The 17,598-nt window shown below is 41.1% G+C and overlaps 1 protein-coding gene across 3 annotated transcripts; it reads left to right on the top strand.

The window, feature by feature from the left end:
- The first annotated feature begins 45 nt into the window (after positions 1–45).
- Positions 46–17,282, top strand: znf710b (zinc finger protein 710b). 3 transcript variants are annotated; one of them, XM_034308797.2, is made up of 5 exons: positions 46–143; positions 9,045–10,568; positions 13,954–14,145; positions 14,934–15,105; positions 15,197–17,282. In XM_034308797.2, exons 2-5 carry the CDS (start codon positions 9,087–9,089, stop codon positions 15,373–15,375), a joined length of 2,025 nt encoding a protein of 674 aa, XP_034164688.1. In that variant the 5' UTR covers positions 46–143; positions 9,045–9,086; the 3' UTR covers positions 15,376–17,282. The 3 variants fall into 3 exon arrangements, with proteins under 3 accessions (XP_034164688.1, XP_026786486.2, XP_026786485.2); XM_026930685.3 differs by having other exon boundaries at positions 118–282; XM_026930684.3 differs by lacking the exon at positions 46–143 and adding an exon at positions 8,047–8,277.
- Positions 17,283–17,598: the final 316 nt, after the last annotated feature.

Below are 17,598 nucleotides of genomic sequence, written 5' to 3'. Positions count from 1 at the left end.
AGATGTAGTAACAATTTGAAAACAGATGAAGGCAGCAATGAGCAACAGCACCGTCTAACCTGCCAGTGAAAGAAGAAGACATCCATCTTCGCGGTTCATTCTCATTTCTGCCCTCTAGTGGTTGCTTAAGGGATTGACAGGAGGTATGATATTTGTTCACGTCACTTTCTCTTCTTACTTTCTACCGAAATAGAAGCCAGAAATAGCTCAAATTCAGTCTGTAGTGGTAGTAAAAAAATCTCCAAAGTGTCTTCTACGTACAGAACCGAGTTTTGGAGTGTGGTAAGTTACCCAATCGATCGTTATTGTTATTTGAGGTAAAATGAAACTAATGTAGTTGTCCTGAGCGACCGGAGCAGTCCCATGGCAACTCCAATTCTTTCTGTAAAATATTTTCCATTCTGAACCGCAAGAATCTTTCTCTGTGTATTATTACAAAGCCAAAATGCCCCATTTTTCATTTTACTTCCACATCCTGGAGGCGAGTGGACGGTGTTGGATGGAGTGGAAAAAGCAGGCCACACTCGCCCTGTCCTCTCAGTGCTACCTACCGCGCTGCTAGGCTGAGCTAGCATAAACAAGTGCACAAAACAGAGAAATATCTCAACATAGTTTTCATTTCGAAAAGTTTCCGCGTTAGAGTCGCCGTTTTTGGTGGTCAAACTGGTCATTTGAGCATTATTTTTGTAGTCAGAGCTCTAACAGAATGTTAAAGTAACCCAGTCAGGCTAATAGCTGTACATTTGTTTGGGGTTTGCTGTGATTTGTTGACAAAATGGATTTATGGAATGAGCAAATGCACAGAAATTTCTGTCATCATCAGCCTTTTGAGCTTTCAGAAACACTCAGTAAACAATTACAGAAATATATTGAACTAAAAAAAAAAAAGTCAGTTTTTTTTTTTTAATCCAAAATGAAATCTACACAGAGTGAAACCATCTCCAGTAGCAGTCAGTTAGCTATTAAAGTGAAATCAAAATTAGTATTTTTTTTTTTTTGTGTGTGTGTGTGTCTGCCTCATATTGTTGGCCACTAACAAGAAGAAAAGTACAATTGTTTTGGAGATAATCTCATTTTAATTTGATACCTTATCTCTTCTGGGAAAACAATTCATATTTTTTGATGACTCATCCTGTACCAGTCTTGTGTTTATCCAATTAAATGCTCTCTAAAAGATATATGTCCCGCCTCCGGAGGCGGGTCTTGCGCTCCAGTAGCAGCTTGTTAGCAGCAAATGTGGTATGTTGGTGCATTTCTGGCTGTGTATCTTTCCAGAGTTTAGTCATTTTGATGAGGATGGAATTTGTGTAAGGTGTTTTGTTTTGTTTTTGTTTTTTTTAAAGGGGGAACTGTTTTATCACCTCTACCTCGTATTTCTACCTCGGACTGATCAAGAATTATGATACAGTCTTTATACACTATACACTAGGCTTTATTGTTAGTAAGAGTAAATAATATCATTTTATCAAGTAGCATAATATTAAAAATGAATGATGTTAAATATTCTGTTTATTTACATTTAGTGCATTATTATTATTTTTTTTTTAACTATTATCCAGAAATGACAGATGCTAGTACAGCCATAGCCAATGTACCTGGCACCTTGAACAAGGTTTGATCTAACGGCATATAACAACCGAGATAAATGTATATACTGATAATGATAATTCTATAGCTATAGAACTACCACTCAGACGTGTTAGACACCTCCTAGTGACAATCCTGTGGCTCTCCATCGCAATCATTGTCACTGACGGTTGACCTTGACTTAAGTACATATGGTCCAACCCCAAAACCACATGGCATCTTGATGTCTAGGATGTTGTTCTTGTTAAATTCAGCAGGCGTGGCTAAAAGAGGCTTTGAGAAGTGGAAAAAAGTCTCTTGACATCTGTATAATATTTACGAATGCCAAAGATTTCTCAAATCGTCTGATAAAATGATTAAAAGAGAAGTTTGTGTCAGCAGTGTGACAGGAGACAAAACTCCAAGAGTGGGAATGAACCAGCTTCCCAGCCATGTACAGATTCTGGACTGTTTTTCATTAAATTAACCAGCGTACATATTAGCTTCATTTTTAATAAAGAACTGTAATTAATAGATATTTTTTTTTTTTTTTTTAAAGCAATATCCAGCTGTACGTTATGATGGTCTGTTCGGTTAAATTTCAGGTTGGCCACGTGCGCTATTTGGCACAGGGATGAAGCCTTGCATTTTACAGAGAAAGAGGATTATTGTAATGATACTTTGGAGTCATTTTGTATTGCTAAACTGGTTTAGTGGATGAGAAGTATTTGTGAAAAATAAGTGCCAGTTAGGAGTTCTGTCTTTCTGTAGAGAAGTTTCCTGATTGGGTAATGCAATTGGATCATGTTGGAATTTTTATTTGTTGAGGCCAGGAAAGAGTTCAAAACGTTCACAGGGTTTTTTTCCCATCAGATCATTCACTTTAGTGGTTGCTATCAGGCCAAGACAGTGTTTTAGCCTAGGCATTCTTAAACAAATTGCTAACAGTAGCTTTAAACCCTGTCAACTTATTTCTGTAATTAGCTTCTTGCTGTTATAGCTTCTGGGTCATATATATTATTTCATATATAAATCAGAATAATATAGTTTTAATGAATGAGCAGTTTTACCACAAAGTTTGAGTCCTTTCCCAGTCGGTGATTGGTCCAGATATCATGTTTGTTTGCGCAGAATGCCAGTTCCCAGATCCTGCGTATTTGCCCACAATTATGGAACACGTTGGTACGACCAGTTGATGTGAAAGCCCTGCGATGGAACTGGGACATTGTTGGATTTATTATTGTTGTTGTTGTTGTTGTTGATTGAGGATCCTTTGTCATTGGTGCAACAGATTTTGTTGACCCACTACGATATTCTCCAAACTGACACCAAACTCGCTACATGCTGCTCAGTTGGTCCTTCGGCTGTATCCGCTTATACAGCGTGTTCATCATAGAAGAATACAAATGAGTGAAGGTTTTTTAAGAAACATATATAAACAAAAGAACCTGATACTGAAGATGATGCACACAAAATAACTAGATAGTGAGAAACAAGAACACGCAGTGACTTGGAACATGATTAAGTAGAAACAAGACAGTTGATGGAGATAACTCATGAAAACCAGTGAACTAGTAGAGGAGGATGAAACAAAGTCAGAACAATAACAAAAACACATCAAAAAGTTAGAACAAAACACATGATGTGTGCTGAGAAGGGAAATTCTTGACAAATGTTTACAATTTTATCATCCACCGTAGGCAAAACTTCTTGTGGCAGAAGAACCCCACTATATAAAATACCTTCCTTGATGATCTTTCATGATAAGTGGCTTCATGTTGTTAGATGTGTATATTTATATATATATATATATATATATATATATATATATATATATATATATATATATATATATATATTGTTATAAATAAATTATAGGTGTGAGAATGAATGAATGAAACCAATTAATTGATGCTATGGCCAAAAGTATGTGGCCACCTGAGCAGTCACACCGATATGTGCCATTTGAACATCCCATCTCAGATTTAGTTCCCTCTTTGCTATTATAATATAGCACTCTTCTGGGAAGGCTTTCCAATAGATTTTGAAACATGGCTGTGGAGATTTGTCCATTCACCCGTTAGAGTATTAGTGAGGTCAGGCACTGGTGTCAGATGAGAAAGCCTGGTGTGCAACTGACCCTCCAGTTTATCCCAGACATGCTCAGGGCATTGTGCAGGCCACTCGAGTGCTTCCAACCCCAACCTCGGCAAATCATGTCTTCGTGGACCTTTTGGGACCTTATGGGGCATCGTCATGCTGGAATAGGTTTGGAGCCCATAGTTCCAATAAAGAGAAATCCTAATGCTACATTCTAGACAATTGTGTTGTTCTAACTTGGGGGGGGTCACATTCGGGTGTGAGGATCAGCTGTCCACATACGTGTGGCCATAGAGTGGTGCGTGCAGTTATGAATGCATATACAGAGATAATGTTGACAAACTGCAGACAAAACATTTAACCCGTGATAGTAGTTCAATTTGTCTGCAGCAAAGCCTGCCAAGTGCAGTGGCTCAGCTCTCAGCCCCATCAAAAACACTCAATGCAGTGTGGCCAAGAAAGTAGTAAAGTGTCAGCTTAAATCTCCTGTCAGCTCATTTTCACAATTAGCTTCTTGCTGTTGTATAGATCCATCCATATAAAGAAATAAAGAAAGAAAGAAATAAAGAACATTGGGTTATTTTCTGTTAAGAGATTTCTGAAATTATTTTTTTCACCCATTTTCATCTAGACGATTTGAGTTGGGTGTGATGATATTTAGCATACAGAAAGAAAGGGTCTTTTTTTAGGAACAATTTCAGCCCCCTCAAATCTAGAATTGAATGGAAAGCACCATCCTTCTTGAATGGAAATATGTTGTAGAACCTTTTGTTTTGAACCATGGTCTACCTTTTTGATCATGCCTCTCTCCAAGAGAACTTCTTGGGTCAGAGCGACATCAATGTTTGATATCAACGAGACCCCGAGTCCCATGTGAGACTGGAGTTTGTATCCAGGCAACATTTTCAGGGACCTTTTAGTGATGAGAGGGCCTGGCCCACGAGATGGATGGGGGTGCTGAGGCACCTGCTAGGGACTTTAGGCTGGGCCTTTCCCTGCCTAAGACTTGCGAAAGGCAGGCAGAACCTCTGTGGACACTGGAACACAGAACTGGGTTGCGGTGACCTGAAAGTGTTGTGTGGATGGTCTATATGTCCATACTAAGTTGTGATCCTGAAACTTGCCCGCTTCTCTCCACAGCCTGTTTGGCAGGCCCAGAGAGTGACCCTGGCACACAGGGAATATATCTCATGATTGATTTGTACACATCCACTAGAGCAGTTTGTGCTAACCATTCTTTGCACTGTGCAATAACCAGGGTGGTGGAGAGTCGCCATATATCCTGGCCTACATGGGTCAGCTCCTTCACAGAGGAATCAGGCTTCTGCAGTTAAGCAACTGTCTGAATCCTAGCAGTAAAACAGTTAAGACCACCAAGGATGCGATACAGTCGTCAACAGCAGGCATGTGGCTCATCATTGTAGCTTGAATGCATGCCACGGAGCCCTGGTGTAGTGAAGTCAGCTGTGGCTGTGAGCTGCCCACAAGGATCTCTCGATTTAATTGGCTATAGACATACCATCCTTGCACTCCTCCAGGTAAAGCAATAATGCTAGTGCTACTCAAGCAGAGCCAAAGTGGTTTCTTCTCAAGGTGCTTCTTCATCCCGAAGAAGGGAACTCGGGCCCTTAGGAACATTCTCAAATTCGTTGTCTGTTTTAAGGATGGACGATGTCACAATAGTGGCACATATCAACCTGCAAAGATGGCTAATCTTGTGGAGACGTACACACTTTTATCTCTGGAAGCCATGCATGCAGAGGGGGTATTGACCTGGTGGGGGGGCTTGCTGTTCCTTTGCGGAGAGTGGAACATTAACACTGTATCAAGAGAAAAGGCACAGTGCCCACTGTTGTTCTCTTTATGACCATAGAGGACTGGGGATGGATGTATAAGTACACAGATGTGAATGTTTAATGGCAGAGGAAGTACTGGCTTGGGGAGATTATGCAGTTCTGCTAGGGGTGTGCATAGATAAAAATACCTGATTAACTAGATTAACTAGAGATGCCAGTATTCCAATACTGTAATCACTGTTTCGTTACTCATTGTGCATAGTATCCACAAGAAGTGTGCAGGTTAGTCCAGGTGTGCATCTGGACTTAAGTTTTTGGAAGCAGGTGGCTTCTCCGTAGCTTCGACACAACATGTTTTGCCCCATTCTGTTGTGCAGGGACCTGCTCAGCCAGGTATGGGCAGAAATTTATGATTCACATCCAGCGCAGTAGATCCCTTGATGGATACCAGTGGTAAGTGTATGAACAGTGGTGCACAGATAAGCACAAGCAGCCTTTTCAGTGCTCCAATTGTGGTGATGTTATCTTTCCTCCAGGAGTTGATGAATAAGGGAAACTCATTCTGAACAACCAGTTTCCGAACAGTTTTCCCCATCCTCAGCTGAAGCTGTGACTAAGTGCGAATAACATTTGCCTGGCGAAAGAACCCAAAACGTGCATTTGCTTCTGGTAGCAGATAGTTTCACTTTGCATCATTATCTAGGTGATGTTTGACTAGGTGAATTTGCAAACCAGGGTCTTGTGAGCAAACAGAAAACAAGAAGGTGGTGATGTGGTGTCTCTGCTCTGGTACACATCTACAGGAAAAAGTTACTCCTACATATTCTGTTAAATCGTACCAGCCTGAACCAACCAACAATCTGACTGGCAATGATTGGTTGACTGTCTAAATCGGGTAATGTTTGGATCATTAGTGTGCATGTAAAGGCACTGTGTGTGTCTGTGTGACACTACACACTGTCCTCTACTGTGTGTGACTAATAAATCGTTAGAGGGTTCACTCATTTTCTAGCATGTCTCCTTATTTTCAGAATGTGAACCTGACTTGGATCTGAGACTGTGATTTTTAAAACTTAATCAAAGTACTTGCAATCAGAATCTGTCTCTCATGTCTCTATTTTCTCTTTCCTGTCTCACTCCCTGCCCTCCCTTTCTCTCTCTCACTCTCTCTCTGTCTCCCTCACTCTGTCACTCCTCATTCTCTTTCTCTTTCTATCTCTTGCACTCTTTCTCTCTCTCTCTCTCCCCCCCTCCCTCATTCGTCCTCTCACTCCCTTTCTTCTGTCTCCCTTTCTGTCTGTCTGTCTGTCTGTCTGTCTTTCTCTCTCTCTCTCTCTCACTCGCTCTCTCTCCCCTCCCTCGGTCATTCTGTTTATCTCCTCCCCTCTCTTTCTTGCTCTCTCTCTATTTGTTCTTTCCTTCTCCCTCCCTCTTTCCCTCTCTCTCTCTCTCTCTGTCCCTCTCTCTCTCTCTCCCTCCCTCTCCCTCACTGAAAAAGACTTCTCCTCCCTCATCCCTCCATTTTCTTGTCTTCCTGAATACCTCTCTCTCAGCCATTTTCTCCTGAGGTGTAACCACTACAATTCTAAAATGCCCCCCAAATGAAAATGGGTTTATATACGTACAGTACGTTGTAGCATTATATCATATATTGACTGTGATCAAATAAACAAACTGTGTTGTGACATGTCTAGTGTCCAGGCAGTTTATTGTTCCAGTTAAAGATTAGAATATTAAACATTTTATTTCTAAACAGCAGTTCAATCAGCCAAAATAACAAAGTTAGCGAAATGAAAAGCATGTACATGTTTAGTTAGTGATGTTTGAACTTTATTAAGTTTTTGTTTTTATCTGTATTATATTTGGATATATATTTGGACCATTACTAGACTTGGGTATACACTGAAGATTTGCGTATTCGAATTATGACACTCTGACTTTGTGGCCAGTGCAGATTTCTTACTGCCATATCTCTCTCTTTTTCATCTCTCATTTCATTCATTATTCTTTTGTACATGATTATATATATGTTTCTTTTAATTTACTATGTTTGCTTAGTCACTCTCTCCCTCTCTCCCTCTCTCCCTCTCTCTCTCTCTCTCTCTCTCTCTCTCTCCCCCCTTTATATCTCTCTCTCTCTTTTTTTTTTTTCTCTTTCCCCTTCATCTCTGTCTCTCTCTCTCCCCCTTCATATCTCTCACTCTTTCTCTCTCTCCCACTTCATCTCTGTCTATCTCTCTTTCTTTCTCTTTCCCCTTCCTCTCTGTCTCTCTCTCTCTCTCCCCCTTCATATCTCTCTCTCTTTCTCTCTCTCTCTCCCTTCATATCTCTCTCTCTCCCTTTTATTCTTTGTTTCAACTCCTCTCAATCTAGTAGTGATTTGGGGTGTTTATATCTAATATGTTTTTCTTTGGGGCATAAAAGAGAATATCGTGTGTGTGTGTGTGTGTGTGTGTGCGTGTGTGTGTGCATGCTTGCAGCAGTAAGAAAGAGAGAAAAAGAAAGAGAGAGAGAGACAGGGAGAAAGAGAGAGATGGGGGAGGGGAAAGAGGAAAATTAGAGCGAGCACATACGAGAGAGAGAGAGAGAGAGAGAGAGAGAGAGAGACAGTCTGACAGAAAGGGAGGGGAGAGAGAGGAATAAGAACAAGCTCACATACAGAGAGAACAGAGACAGTGTGTATCTGTGTGTGTGTTTGTGTGTAGCTATAGACAGCAGTAGAGTGTGGAGCAAAAGGGGCAAGCAGGTAAACGTGAACTTTTGACTAAAGATGAGATCGCTCAAACATCTAAAACCTCAAACCAAGAGAAATTTGGTAAGTTTCTATTAGAGGGTGTGTGTGTGTATGTGTGTGTGTGTGTGTGTGTGTGTGTGTGTGTGTGTGTGTTCACTTATTCTTTACTGTGTACAATACAGATTTTAATGATTTAAGAGCTATGTTGTTTTAACCAAACGTTTTTTTCACATTTGAGATGCTATGCTGTTATTTCTTTCTCTGCTGTACATTTAAATAAAATTTTTTTTTGTATATGCTTTTCATTTTATTCTTTTTTTTCCCCTCTCTTTCTCTCTCTGCCTCTTTTCTCTTGCTCTCTTTCACTCACCCACTCTCTTGTTCACTCACACAGTCAACCCCTCCTCTTTTTTTCCTCTCCCTCCATCACTCGCCTAATCTGTCTTTTCTGTCAGTCGAGCTTCCTTTCATGCACTCTTTCCCTCACTGTGCATATTCATGATTTTTTTTGTTGGTATCTCTCTCTTTTTTACTTATTTTGGGAAGAGTATAGTGTTCACAAATGGGGAAAAAAGAGGGCTAGGCGAGCAGAATTCACAGCTATCAGTGTATCGTTTTTATGTGCAATTAAATTAGTTGATTGAATTACATTGAAATTACCTGACATAATCTTCAGTTCTATCCCAAATAAAGCATTTTAATTCCTCCTGAGATGAATCGAGTGGCTCTGTGGTTTAAATGGTGAACAGGCAATGCAATCCAACAAATCTTTTTAGTTGTATTTTACTTGAAGACTAGGTTGCACATTTATCCACTCTGAGGTATTTTATTGTGTGTCTGTGTGGCAGGAGGAGAAGACCCAGCAGCTGGTTCGATGTTACGCTGAAGCCATGCACCAGCAGATGGATGTGGGGACACAGACAGACCCAGTGGTGGTCTTGTCTCTGGCCCAGGCTGCTGTGTTGGGACTTATATCCCAGAACGAGGTCTTCGGTGCCACCATTGCACCCAACGGCTTTTATACCGGCGAGCCCAAAGAATCTCCTGCTCCGTCCATCGAGCGGATGGACTACGAGTATGCTGACCAGCTCATTGGTGCCAATGGAGACTACCTGGGTGTGAACCTCGGAGAAGAAGGTCAGGTTCACCCAAGCTGCGCTGAAAGGAGGTGGCAGGGGACACCTGAAAACACAAAGCCTCTTGTAGGGCACCAGAACTCGGGTTCACATGTCAAAGGTGAGTCCGTGACCCCGGGACTACCTTCCTGCAACCACATGATGAGCATGATGCCTAGAGAGAGCATGCAGATGGTGGACAGCTCTGGTTACCGCCTTGCATCCAAACCTCACCCCAACAACTGCTGCTCTACCTGTGTCCGGGAACCCAAGAGCACACATCCACCACCTAACCACCATGTTCATAACCACCCCAACACTCACACATCTAATGAGGTTCATTCTCATGGCAGAAACCATACACTGGAGAAAAGAGGAAATGAGGACGTACAAGAGGAAGGGAATGATGCAAGGATGGGTAAGGCCGGCGGTGGAGGGGAAGAGATCAGCAGCTACTTCCGTGCTAATGAGGTTGGCTATGAGGGTGGCGATATGGATGGGGTCGGGGAGTTTGATGAGAGCAACCAAGGCCTCTTCTGGGGGGAGCCTGTGGAAGGGGAGGCACCGCGGGGGCGCCGCATTGACCGATTGGACATCAACATTCAGATCAACGAGTCATATTGTGTGGACGTTGGCGAAGGCTTGAAGCGCTGGAAGTGCCGCATGTGTGAAAAGTCATACACTTCTAAATATAACCTTGTAACACATATCTTGGGTCACAATGGCATTAAACCCCATGCCTGCCCACATTGTGGTAAGCTCTTCAAGCAGCCAAGCCACCTGCAGACACACCTCCTGACGCACCAAGGCACACGGCCGCACAAGTGCACTGTCTGCAAAAAGGGTTTTACTCAGACCAGCCACCTAAAACGCCACATGTTGCAACACTCAGATGTCAAGCCCTTCAGCTGTCGCTTCTGTCGCCGAGGCTTCGCCTACCCCAGTGAGCTGCGAGCCCATGAGGTAAAGCATGAGCGAGGCCGCTGCCACATCTGCACGCAGTGCTCCATGGAGTTCCCCACCTATGCCCACCTCAAACGCCATCAGGTCAGCCACCAAGGGCCAGCCACCTTCCAGTGTAGCCACTGCAGTAAGACATTTGCTTACCGTAGTCAGTTGCAGAACCATATGCTGAAGCATCAGGCCCAACGCTCTTTTTCCTGCAGCCAGTGCGGCCTGCAGTTCCTGCAGCTCCACCAGCTACGTCAGCACTCTCTCACACACAAAGTGCTCAAGCCTCAGGCACGTGCCTCTAAGGTAAAAATGACTTTGTTTCAGTATGTTTGTGTGTGTATGGAGCTTCTAGCACAGTAGTAACAAACTCATTTACATTGTAAGCACAGATACAAAAGTAGGCGTACATATGCTTTTCATGTGTTACAAGACTAATTCCAAGATAGTTGGACGAAAAACCTTGGCTTAGGACAAATACCAGTGCCAGAAATACAAGGTTTCCAAATACATTTTCATTTATAATGTTTAACTGAGAGAATTTATTTGTAGCAAAAAATATCTTTACACCTTGTACAATAAAATATATACAGAGAGCCCAGTTTCTTAGGTACCTTATTAAAAATGTTTTTGTGTGTTTAATAAACTGCAAACCCAGCGTGTCCTTCGTTTTAATTTTAAATACATGAGTAGTGCTCCATTAGTGGCTAATTCAGCTAGGTTGCATAGAATATATTGGAGAGTGGGAGAGTGGGATTGTGGGATTTATCTGCCATCTGGCAAGAGCTATCTGTTTACATCGAATGTTTGCAATGAGCTGATCATGCCAAAGACGTCTTTTGGTTTGGTCGTGACAGAAAACACTGCATGTCATGGTTAGAGCTTGCATATGACTTTATAGAAATAGCCTACACTTTTAGAGGACGTGAAAGTGCAACATGTTAAAAAGAGCAAGTCTAATGAACGATGTTGGTCTATGAAAAGTAAACGGATGCTGATGATGTAAGGTGGTACATCTTATTTTATAATTTATTGTTGTGTGGTTATGGTGATTATTGTGGTTATTAGTAATGATTTTTTGAGAAATTGCTGGACTGTGGTTGCAGTCAGTAATTAGAAATAAAGTAGGAAATTTATGCTTGGAGAATAATTTTTTTTTTCCCCCTCTGATTGGTCAGTTGTCAGGTATACAGCTAGCAGAAGAATCAATATTGGAATCTCAATATTATCTTCTCTGCTCCCAACTCCAGGCTCATATGAATTATTACTGGAGTTAATGCCATAACTCTTGCATGCTCTTCCCTAATGTAGCAAGTAATTCCTAGCTATCTTAATCTCAGTTTCTGTAAATGTGATGAACTATGCAATTATGCTATCCAGATGCTTGCTTTTTAATTGAGATCTCTCATTTTCTGTTTTTCTTTTCACATCTAACTCTATTACCTATCCATTCTCCATTTTTTTGGTCTTTCCTGCTCATTTACTATTGAAGACCACCCTGCAGTTCCTTTTTTTTCGGGTTGTCCATCTGTCCGTTTATTTTCCTCATTATGTTTTTGGGTTGTCCATCCGTCTTTCATTATCTTTAGTGCGATATCTCAAGAACGAGTGGTTGAATGTTTGTCGGCTTTATATGGAATTATCATTGTAACCAGCAGATGAACAGATTTTGCAAGTGATCCAAATAGGGTCAAGGTCACAGCAAGGTCAAATGTATAAAATAGTTTTTTTCTTCAATAGCTTCCTTCGTGATTGTCCTGTAGAGATGTTACTTACACCTTCATGTTCAAGAGCTCCAGGCCCATTTTTAGCTAGCTATGATTTTTGCCAGCGGTTATCTGTGTATCTGATTGTCCATGCGTCTGTCCGAGATCCTCGTTGTAACCAGTAGATGAACTGTTCAGGTTTTGGAATTAATCTAAACAGGATCAGCAAGGTCAAATGTCTGAAATAGTTTTTCTTCAATAGTTTCCTTCATGATTAAAGTATATTTTAAGGGTAATTCTGGCATACAAATTAGTAGCAAGAAGGACTAGACTTGATGGTGGTGGAGACATCGCCATCCGCACTGTTGGCATCAGGTTTGACTTGTTCTCTTTGCCTCACTCTCTTTCCTCTAACATACCAGATACAACTCATTGTTTGTTTTGTGTTCCCAAGGCCTTCATGGGATGAATTTGGTGTGGTAAAAGAGGGTAAACTCAAATATCTGTAGGGTCTTGGCTCTCCAGGACCTGACTTCGACACCCCTGTAGATTCACCTAAAAATGTATCCCCTGAGTTTCCAGACTATTATTGACCCTTATCTAGTAGTGGTGTGCTTGGTTAGATGTAATTTATTTGGCCAGGATAAGATTCAAACAGATGTTGAGATGTGTTGCACAAGAATGTTGTACCACAACACAAAAGCATTTGCCTTATTGCTGGGAGACCAAAAGTTTGAATCCTGATGATGCTACAGCTGTCCATGTCGCACAACTGGCCATGCTCTTTGGGGTGGGAGGTTGCCGTTGCGCTTGCCCTTGCGCTTGTCCTTTTATTAACCAATCACTGCCATCTATGAGTTTGTGTATGTGGAAGAGGGCAGTTAGCGCTTTCCCCTAAGTGTGTTCAGCTGTCCTGTGACATAGCATGAGCAGCAGTTCGGAAAGATGCACGTGTCTCAGAGGAAGCACATGCTAGACTTCACCACTTCCAATTGGTAGCTGTTGTGCAATAGGGGATTCTTAGCGTGTAGTTCAGTGGAACCATTCAGCGTGTCATGGTGCATTATCATGCTGGAAGTGTCCTATAAAATGTGGACAAACTGTAGCCATGGAGGGCTGAATTTGATCAATTCCATGGTCATATTCATATCCTCTTTGGTTGGTATCAGTATATCAAGCCTTGTATTGTTAACCTCAAAAAGTATTGTACCATGGATCCATGCTGCTTGAACCAAATTCTAATCTTTTCTGCAGCATGGAATACAAATCTTGATTTGTCCTACCAGGCACATTTTTTTCTCCTCAACAGTACAATTGTGATGTCCTGTGTCTGCTGGAGAGATTCTTTCTCTAAGAAAACACCTGTTATGGAGATGCTACAATGATTGTGCCCAGTCTTATCCGCAAAGGTGCTGCTGTGGTTGCAGTGTTTCCTTCCAACCAAGCAGGTACCGAACCTGACTGAAGACCAAGATCAGCTGATTAAACAAAGTGGGATCAGTGGTTCCCGCTTGGTTGGAATGAAAAACTACTGCAGTTGCACCAGCTTTTTACAGACTTTTTAAAAAAAGAAAAAGGAAAAAAAAAAAAAAAAAAGCTCATCTGCTCAACTCATTTGTAAGTTTGCTTTTTAAAAGTGTCTGCCAAAGGTTTAAATGTAGAACTAGCTAACACCAGCTATCATACCATAAACTAACTGTTCTCTCATTTTACCCATTCTAACAATCAGTTTAACGCTCATGCTAGAAACACTGGTTTACTTAATTAATACTATATGATGCAGTTATGTCCCGCTCATTGGAATGTACTGACAATAAACTACCAACTCAGTGTATGTAAACTATCCTTTTTCAATACATCACCCAAAACAAAAAGAAATTATTGTTATTTGAATGAGATGAATGATAAATACTCTTACACTGATGTCTATTGTAAATCATTCCTTGAGATGTCACCAGTCTTTATTGCTTCCTGTTGATCCTCAGGGAACAAAAGGCTTCAAGTGTGACGTATGTGCTCGCGAGTTCACATTGTCTGCAAACCTGAGGAGGCACATGCTGATCCACGCCAGCGTCAGGCCCTTTCAGTGTCACGTCTGCTTCAAGTCCTTCGTCCAGAAGCAGACTCTAAAAACTCACATGATCGTCCACCTTCCTGTGAAACCCTTTAAGTGCAAGGTAAGGCTCCAGAATGTCAGAGCACCACAGACTTGACTAGCAAATCATATTCACTTAAACAGTTCTGGAATTTGCTAAGGCGGTATTGGTTAACATTGATACCATGAAGAATTTGGACCCATCTGGTTGACTGTACACAACCCATTGTTGCTGACGTAGTGGATTTGCCGCTAGACTTGGTGACTTTTTAAACCCCTTAGTGATTTTATTTCAAAAAAGAAGCCTAGTGACAAATCTAGTAACTTTTTTTGAACTGATCTTGGTGACTTTCCTGCACACAGTACGGTTGTCCAGCTAACATACGATACAACTACTCACTACCACTGCTTGCTTTGTCTGATTTCTTGATAAAAATGATAGCATTTTGTAAATACGTAAATTGTTGCTTTGAATATTTTGAAAATACTTTTTGGTGCCACGATCAAAGACGACTTCTTTCTATAATAAATATGTTATAATCTATTATTTCCTATTCTGATAGAACTCATCTCTATTCTCATTTCTTCCATTCTTTTCTATTCTTTACTATCTTCACATTTGATATGCAAATGATCCTGACAAATCAGTGAATATGCAAATTAGTCTCTGACATCATCTGGTGACGTTTTGAGCATACAATAGCTACTTTTCCCTGAAAGGCGTTGGCACCACTGTCACAAGATCCAGCTATCTATCCAGCAATAAATGTTCAGTCCCTTGTAGGCAAATCAGAAATAAATACGGCATCTTTCAAACCTCATGCAATTATACTTAACACTTTTTTTTTCTTTTTTTTCTTTTTTTAACAGGTGTGTGGGAAATCATTTAACCGAATGTATAATCTTCTGGGTCACATGCATCTCCATGCTGGCAGCAAGCCATTTAAATGTGCATACTGCTCCAGCCGATTCAACCTGAAGGGAAACCTCAGTCGACACATGAAGGTCAAACATGGCATGGATGTATCCCCAGAGGGACAAGGTGAGGAAGATCTAACCAAATCTATTCAAGGCTGAAATTCACATATCAACAATATCGTTGCTTCATTTTTGACCTCTTATTTGTCTCTCAGATGCTCCTCCAGATCTGGAACCTCATGAGGATTATGAAGAGGATAACTTTAACTTCGCTGCCCCTGAAAATATGGATGCTAACGATGCGCCTAATCTCACCAAGCTCTCTGAGGTTGCTATACAGGAGCTGGACTATTATAACTTTGGAAAGGATGTGGGCAACTACAACACAGCATGAGCCCTATGAATAAGACTAAAGCTGAAATACCGTTGAGTATCCATTGAACTAATTCGGCACTTATCAGCCATATGCCGGTCATTACGTATGTCCATGAGAACCAAGACTTCTCTATTATTACTGATGGACAGATGGCCATCTTGGTTTCACTCATGTTGTAACTATTCTGATCCTGTTTCCTAAGAACCACTAAATTTGCTAAGAGTCTTTTGAACAGTTGTAAGTTTACCCTGTGCTGCGGTGTGGCGTTTCTGCAGTACGTTATTAATTAAAGGTCCACTCAGCATTTTCATGACCAAAAATTAACAACATGCATATATAAAAGTGATTACTTACAGTCTTTATATAATGTACACTGACATGAGGTGAAGGGTTAAATTTCTTTGTTGACTATAAGATGGTGCAGTGGGTAGCGTTGCCACCTCACACCTCCAGGGTCCCTGATTCGATCCTGAGTTCGGGTTACTGTCGGTGCAGAGTTCCTGTGCATGTTCTCCCTCCCAAAAACATGACTCTAGGTGGAACGGCTGTGCTAAATTGCCCCTAGGTGTGAATGTGTGTGTAAATGTGTGTGTGCAGTTTGCCTGTGATGGATTGGCATTACCATCAAGGGTGTAGCCCTACCTCGTACCCAGTGTTGATTGAGGCAGTTTATTGTACGTAGCCCAAGTTTCCTTGCCATGGTTAAGATCATGTGTCCACAAAGCCTAAGTGTGGGTGAAGATGCCATCAAAGATGTTTTGCACCCTCATTGAGTGCAGTTGTGCAGTTTTAGATGTCGGAAGCCCTGTGATCATCCTCCAGGTCTGCACTCTGGGGATGTCGGACTGCAGCCAATGAGGGCATAAATTCAGACCATACAAAGCAATTTAATTATTCATCTCATGCAAGTGTATGTAATGTAGGGAAAAAAAAATAAAGATCATAAATAAAGAGTGCTATATACACACCAGTGACAAATTTAAGGAAATAACACTGTAAAGTGTGTTAGTAAGGTTTTAGGCCACCATGAGCCACCAGAACAGTTTCAGTGTGCCTTGGGATAAAAGTCTCTGGAACTGTACTAGAGATGAACACCATTCTTCCAAAAGATGTGCTCTCGGTTGGTGTTTCGACGATGGTAGTACAGAGCCCCGTCCAACAGGTCGCTTCAGAATCTCCCATTGTCTGGTGACTACAATGGCCATAGCATGACTTACAATACTTTCATCCTCATCAAATCATTTAGTGAGCCCTCGTGCCCTGTGGATGGGGGTGGGGTCATCCCGGGATAGAATAGTTTCATCATAAGCAAAAGATGATCAGACAGAAGAACTTTGTACTGATTTGCAGTGACTGTCCACTGTATGGGGACAAATGGACTCATGTCATGTAAGCAAAAATAAATGCCCCCGATATCCACTGTTTTTTCTTTTAATTTGTGACCCATCTGTGTATTTATCTGTTTTTGATCACTGACTGGACCTTTAAAAACAGCCTAACTAATATCACTTAAGTTTCTTTGCCTCTACTTACTGTTGTTTATATATGAGGGAACGTAAAAGCGTGCCCATTATATTTGTGCTCAGTGGAGCAGTGTACTAGTGAGTGTACATACATGAGAGTGTGTGTTTGGGCCCCATTACCAAAGTCACTGCATGACCATCCACCCTTAGGCACCACTACAATGTCCAGAAATCAATACCTTCACCAACAACCAGTTATTTGTAGAGAATAATTGTTCCCGTATATTAGTTTGATATTTATTTTGCACCTTTTGATTAAAAATGCATTTAATATCTTTTGAGGAGAAACCTGGTTTATCACTGACAGTTAAAGCTCTTGTCTAATCTTCATCTCATAGAAGATAGATAGGGCAACATTGCCAGTTGTGTTAGTTTCTTTAAATAAAGCATTTTCAAAGTGAAGTAATTTCTTTAGTCTTTCCTTAACCAGGTCACTTTCTTCACGTCTTTGATTTGATGCTGAAACATTTATTACATCATAACTGGTGCTCTTCCACACCCACTTGTTTTCAAGATAAACAAACAAACAAAAAAGCTCAACATAAAGTTAACACTGACACTGGGACACTTTCGTAGCTCAGCTTCCAGCTCCAGGAAGTGTTAGGTAAGGTTCTCTCTCTCTCCCTCACTGTAACACACAGGGCATATAAATCAGCCATCATTAACAGCAACAGTGGAAAATACTTGAGTAGCTGAACTTTGTCACTGTACTTAAGTA

Source organism: Pangasianodon hypophthalmus, chromosome 11 (genome assembly GCF_027358585.1).
Source record: "Pangasianodon hypophthalmus isolate fPanHyp1 chromosome 11, fPanHyp1.pri, whole genome shotgun sequence".
NCBI lineage: Eukaryota > Metazoa > Chordata > Actinopteri > Siluriformes > Pangasiidae > Pangasianodon > Pangasianodon hypophthalmus.
Note: the sequence above shows the minus strand (reverse complement) of the source record. Positions and strands in the feature narration are given on the sequence as shown.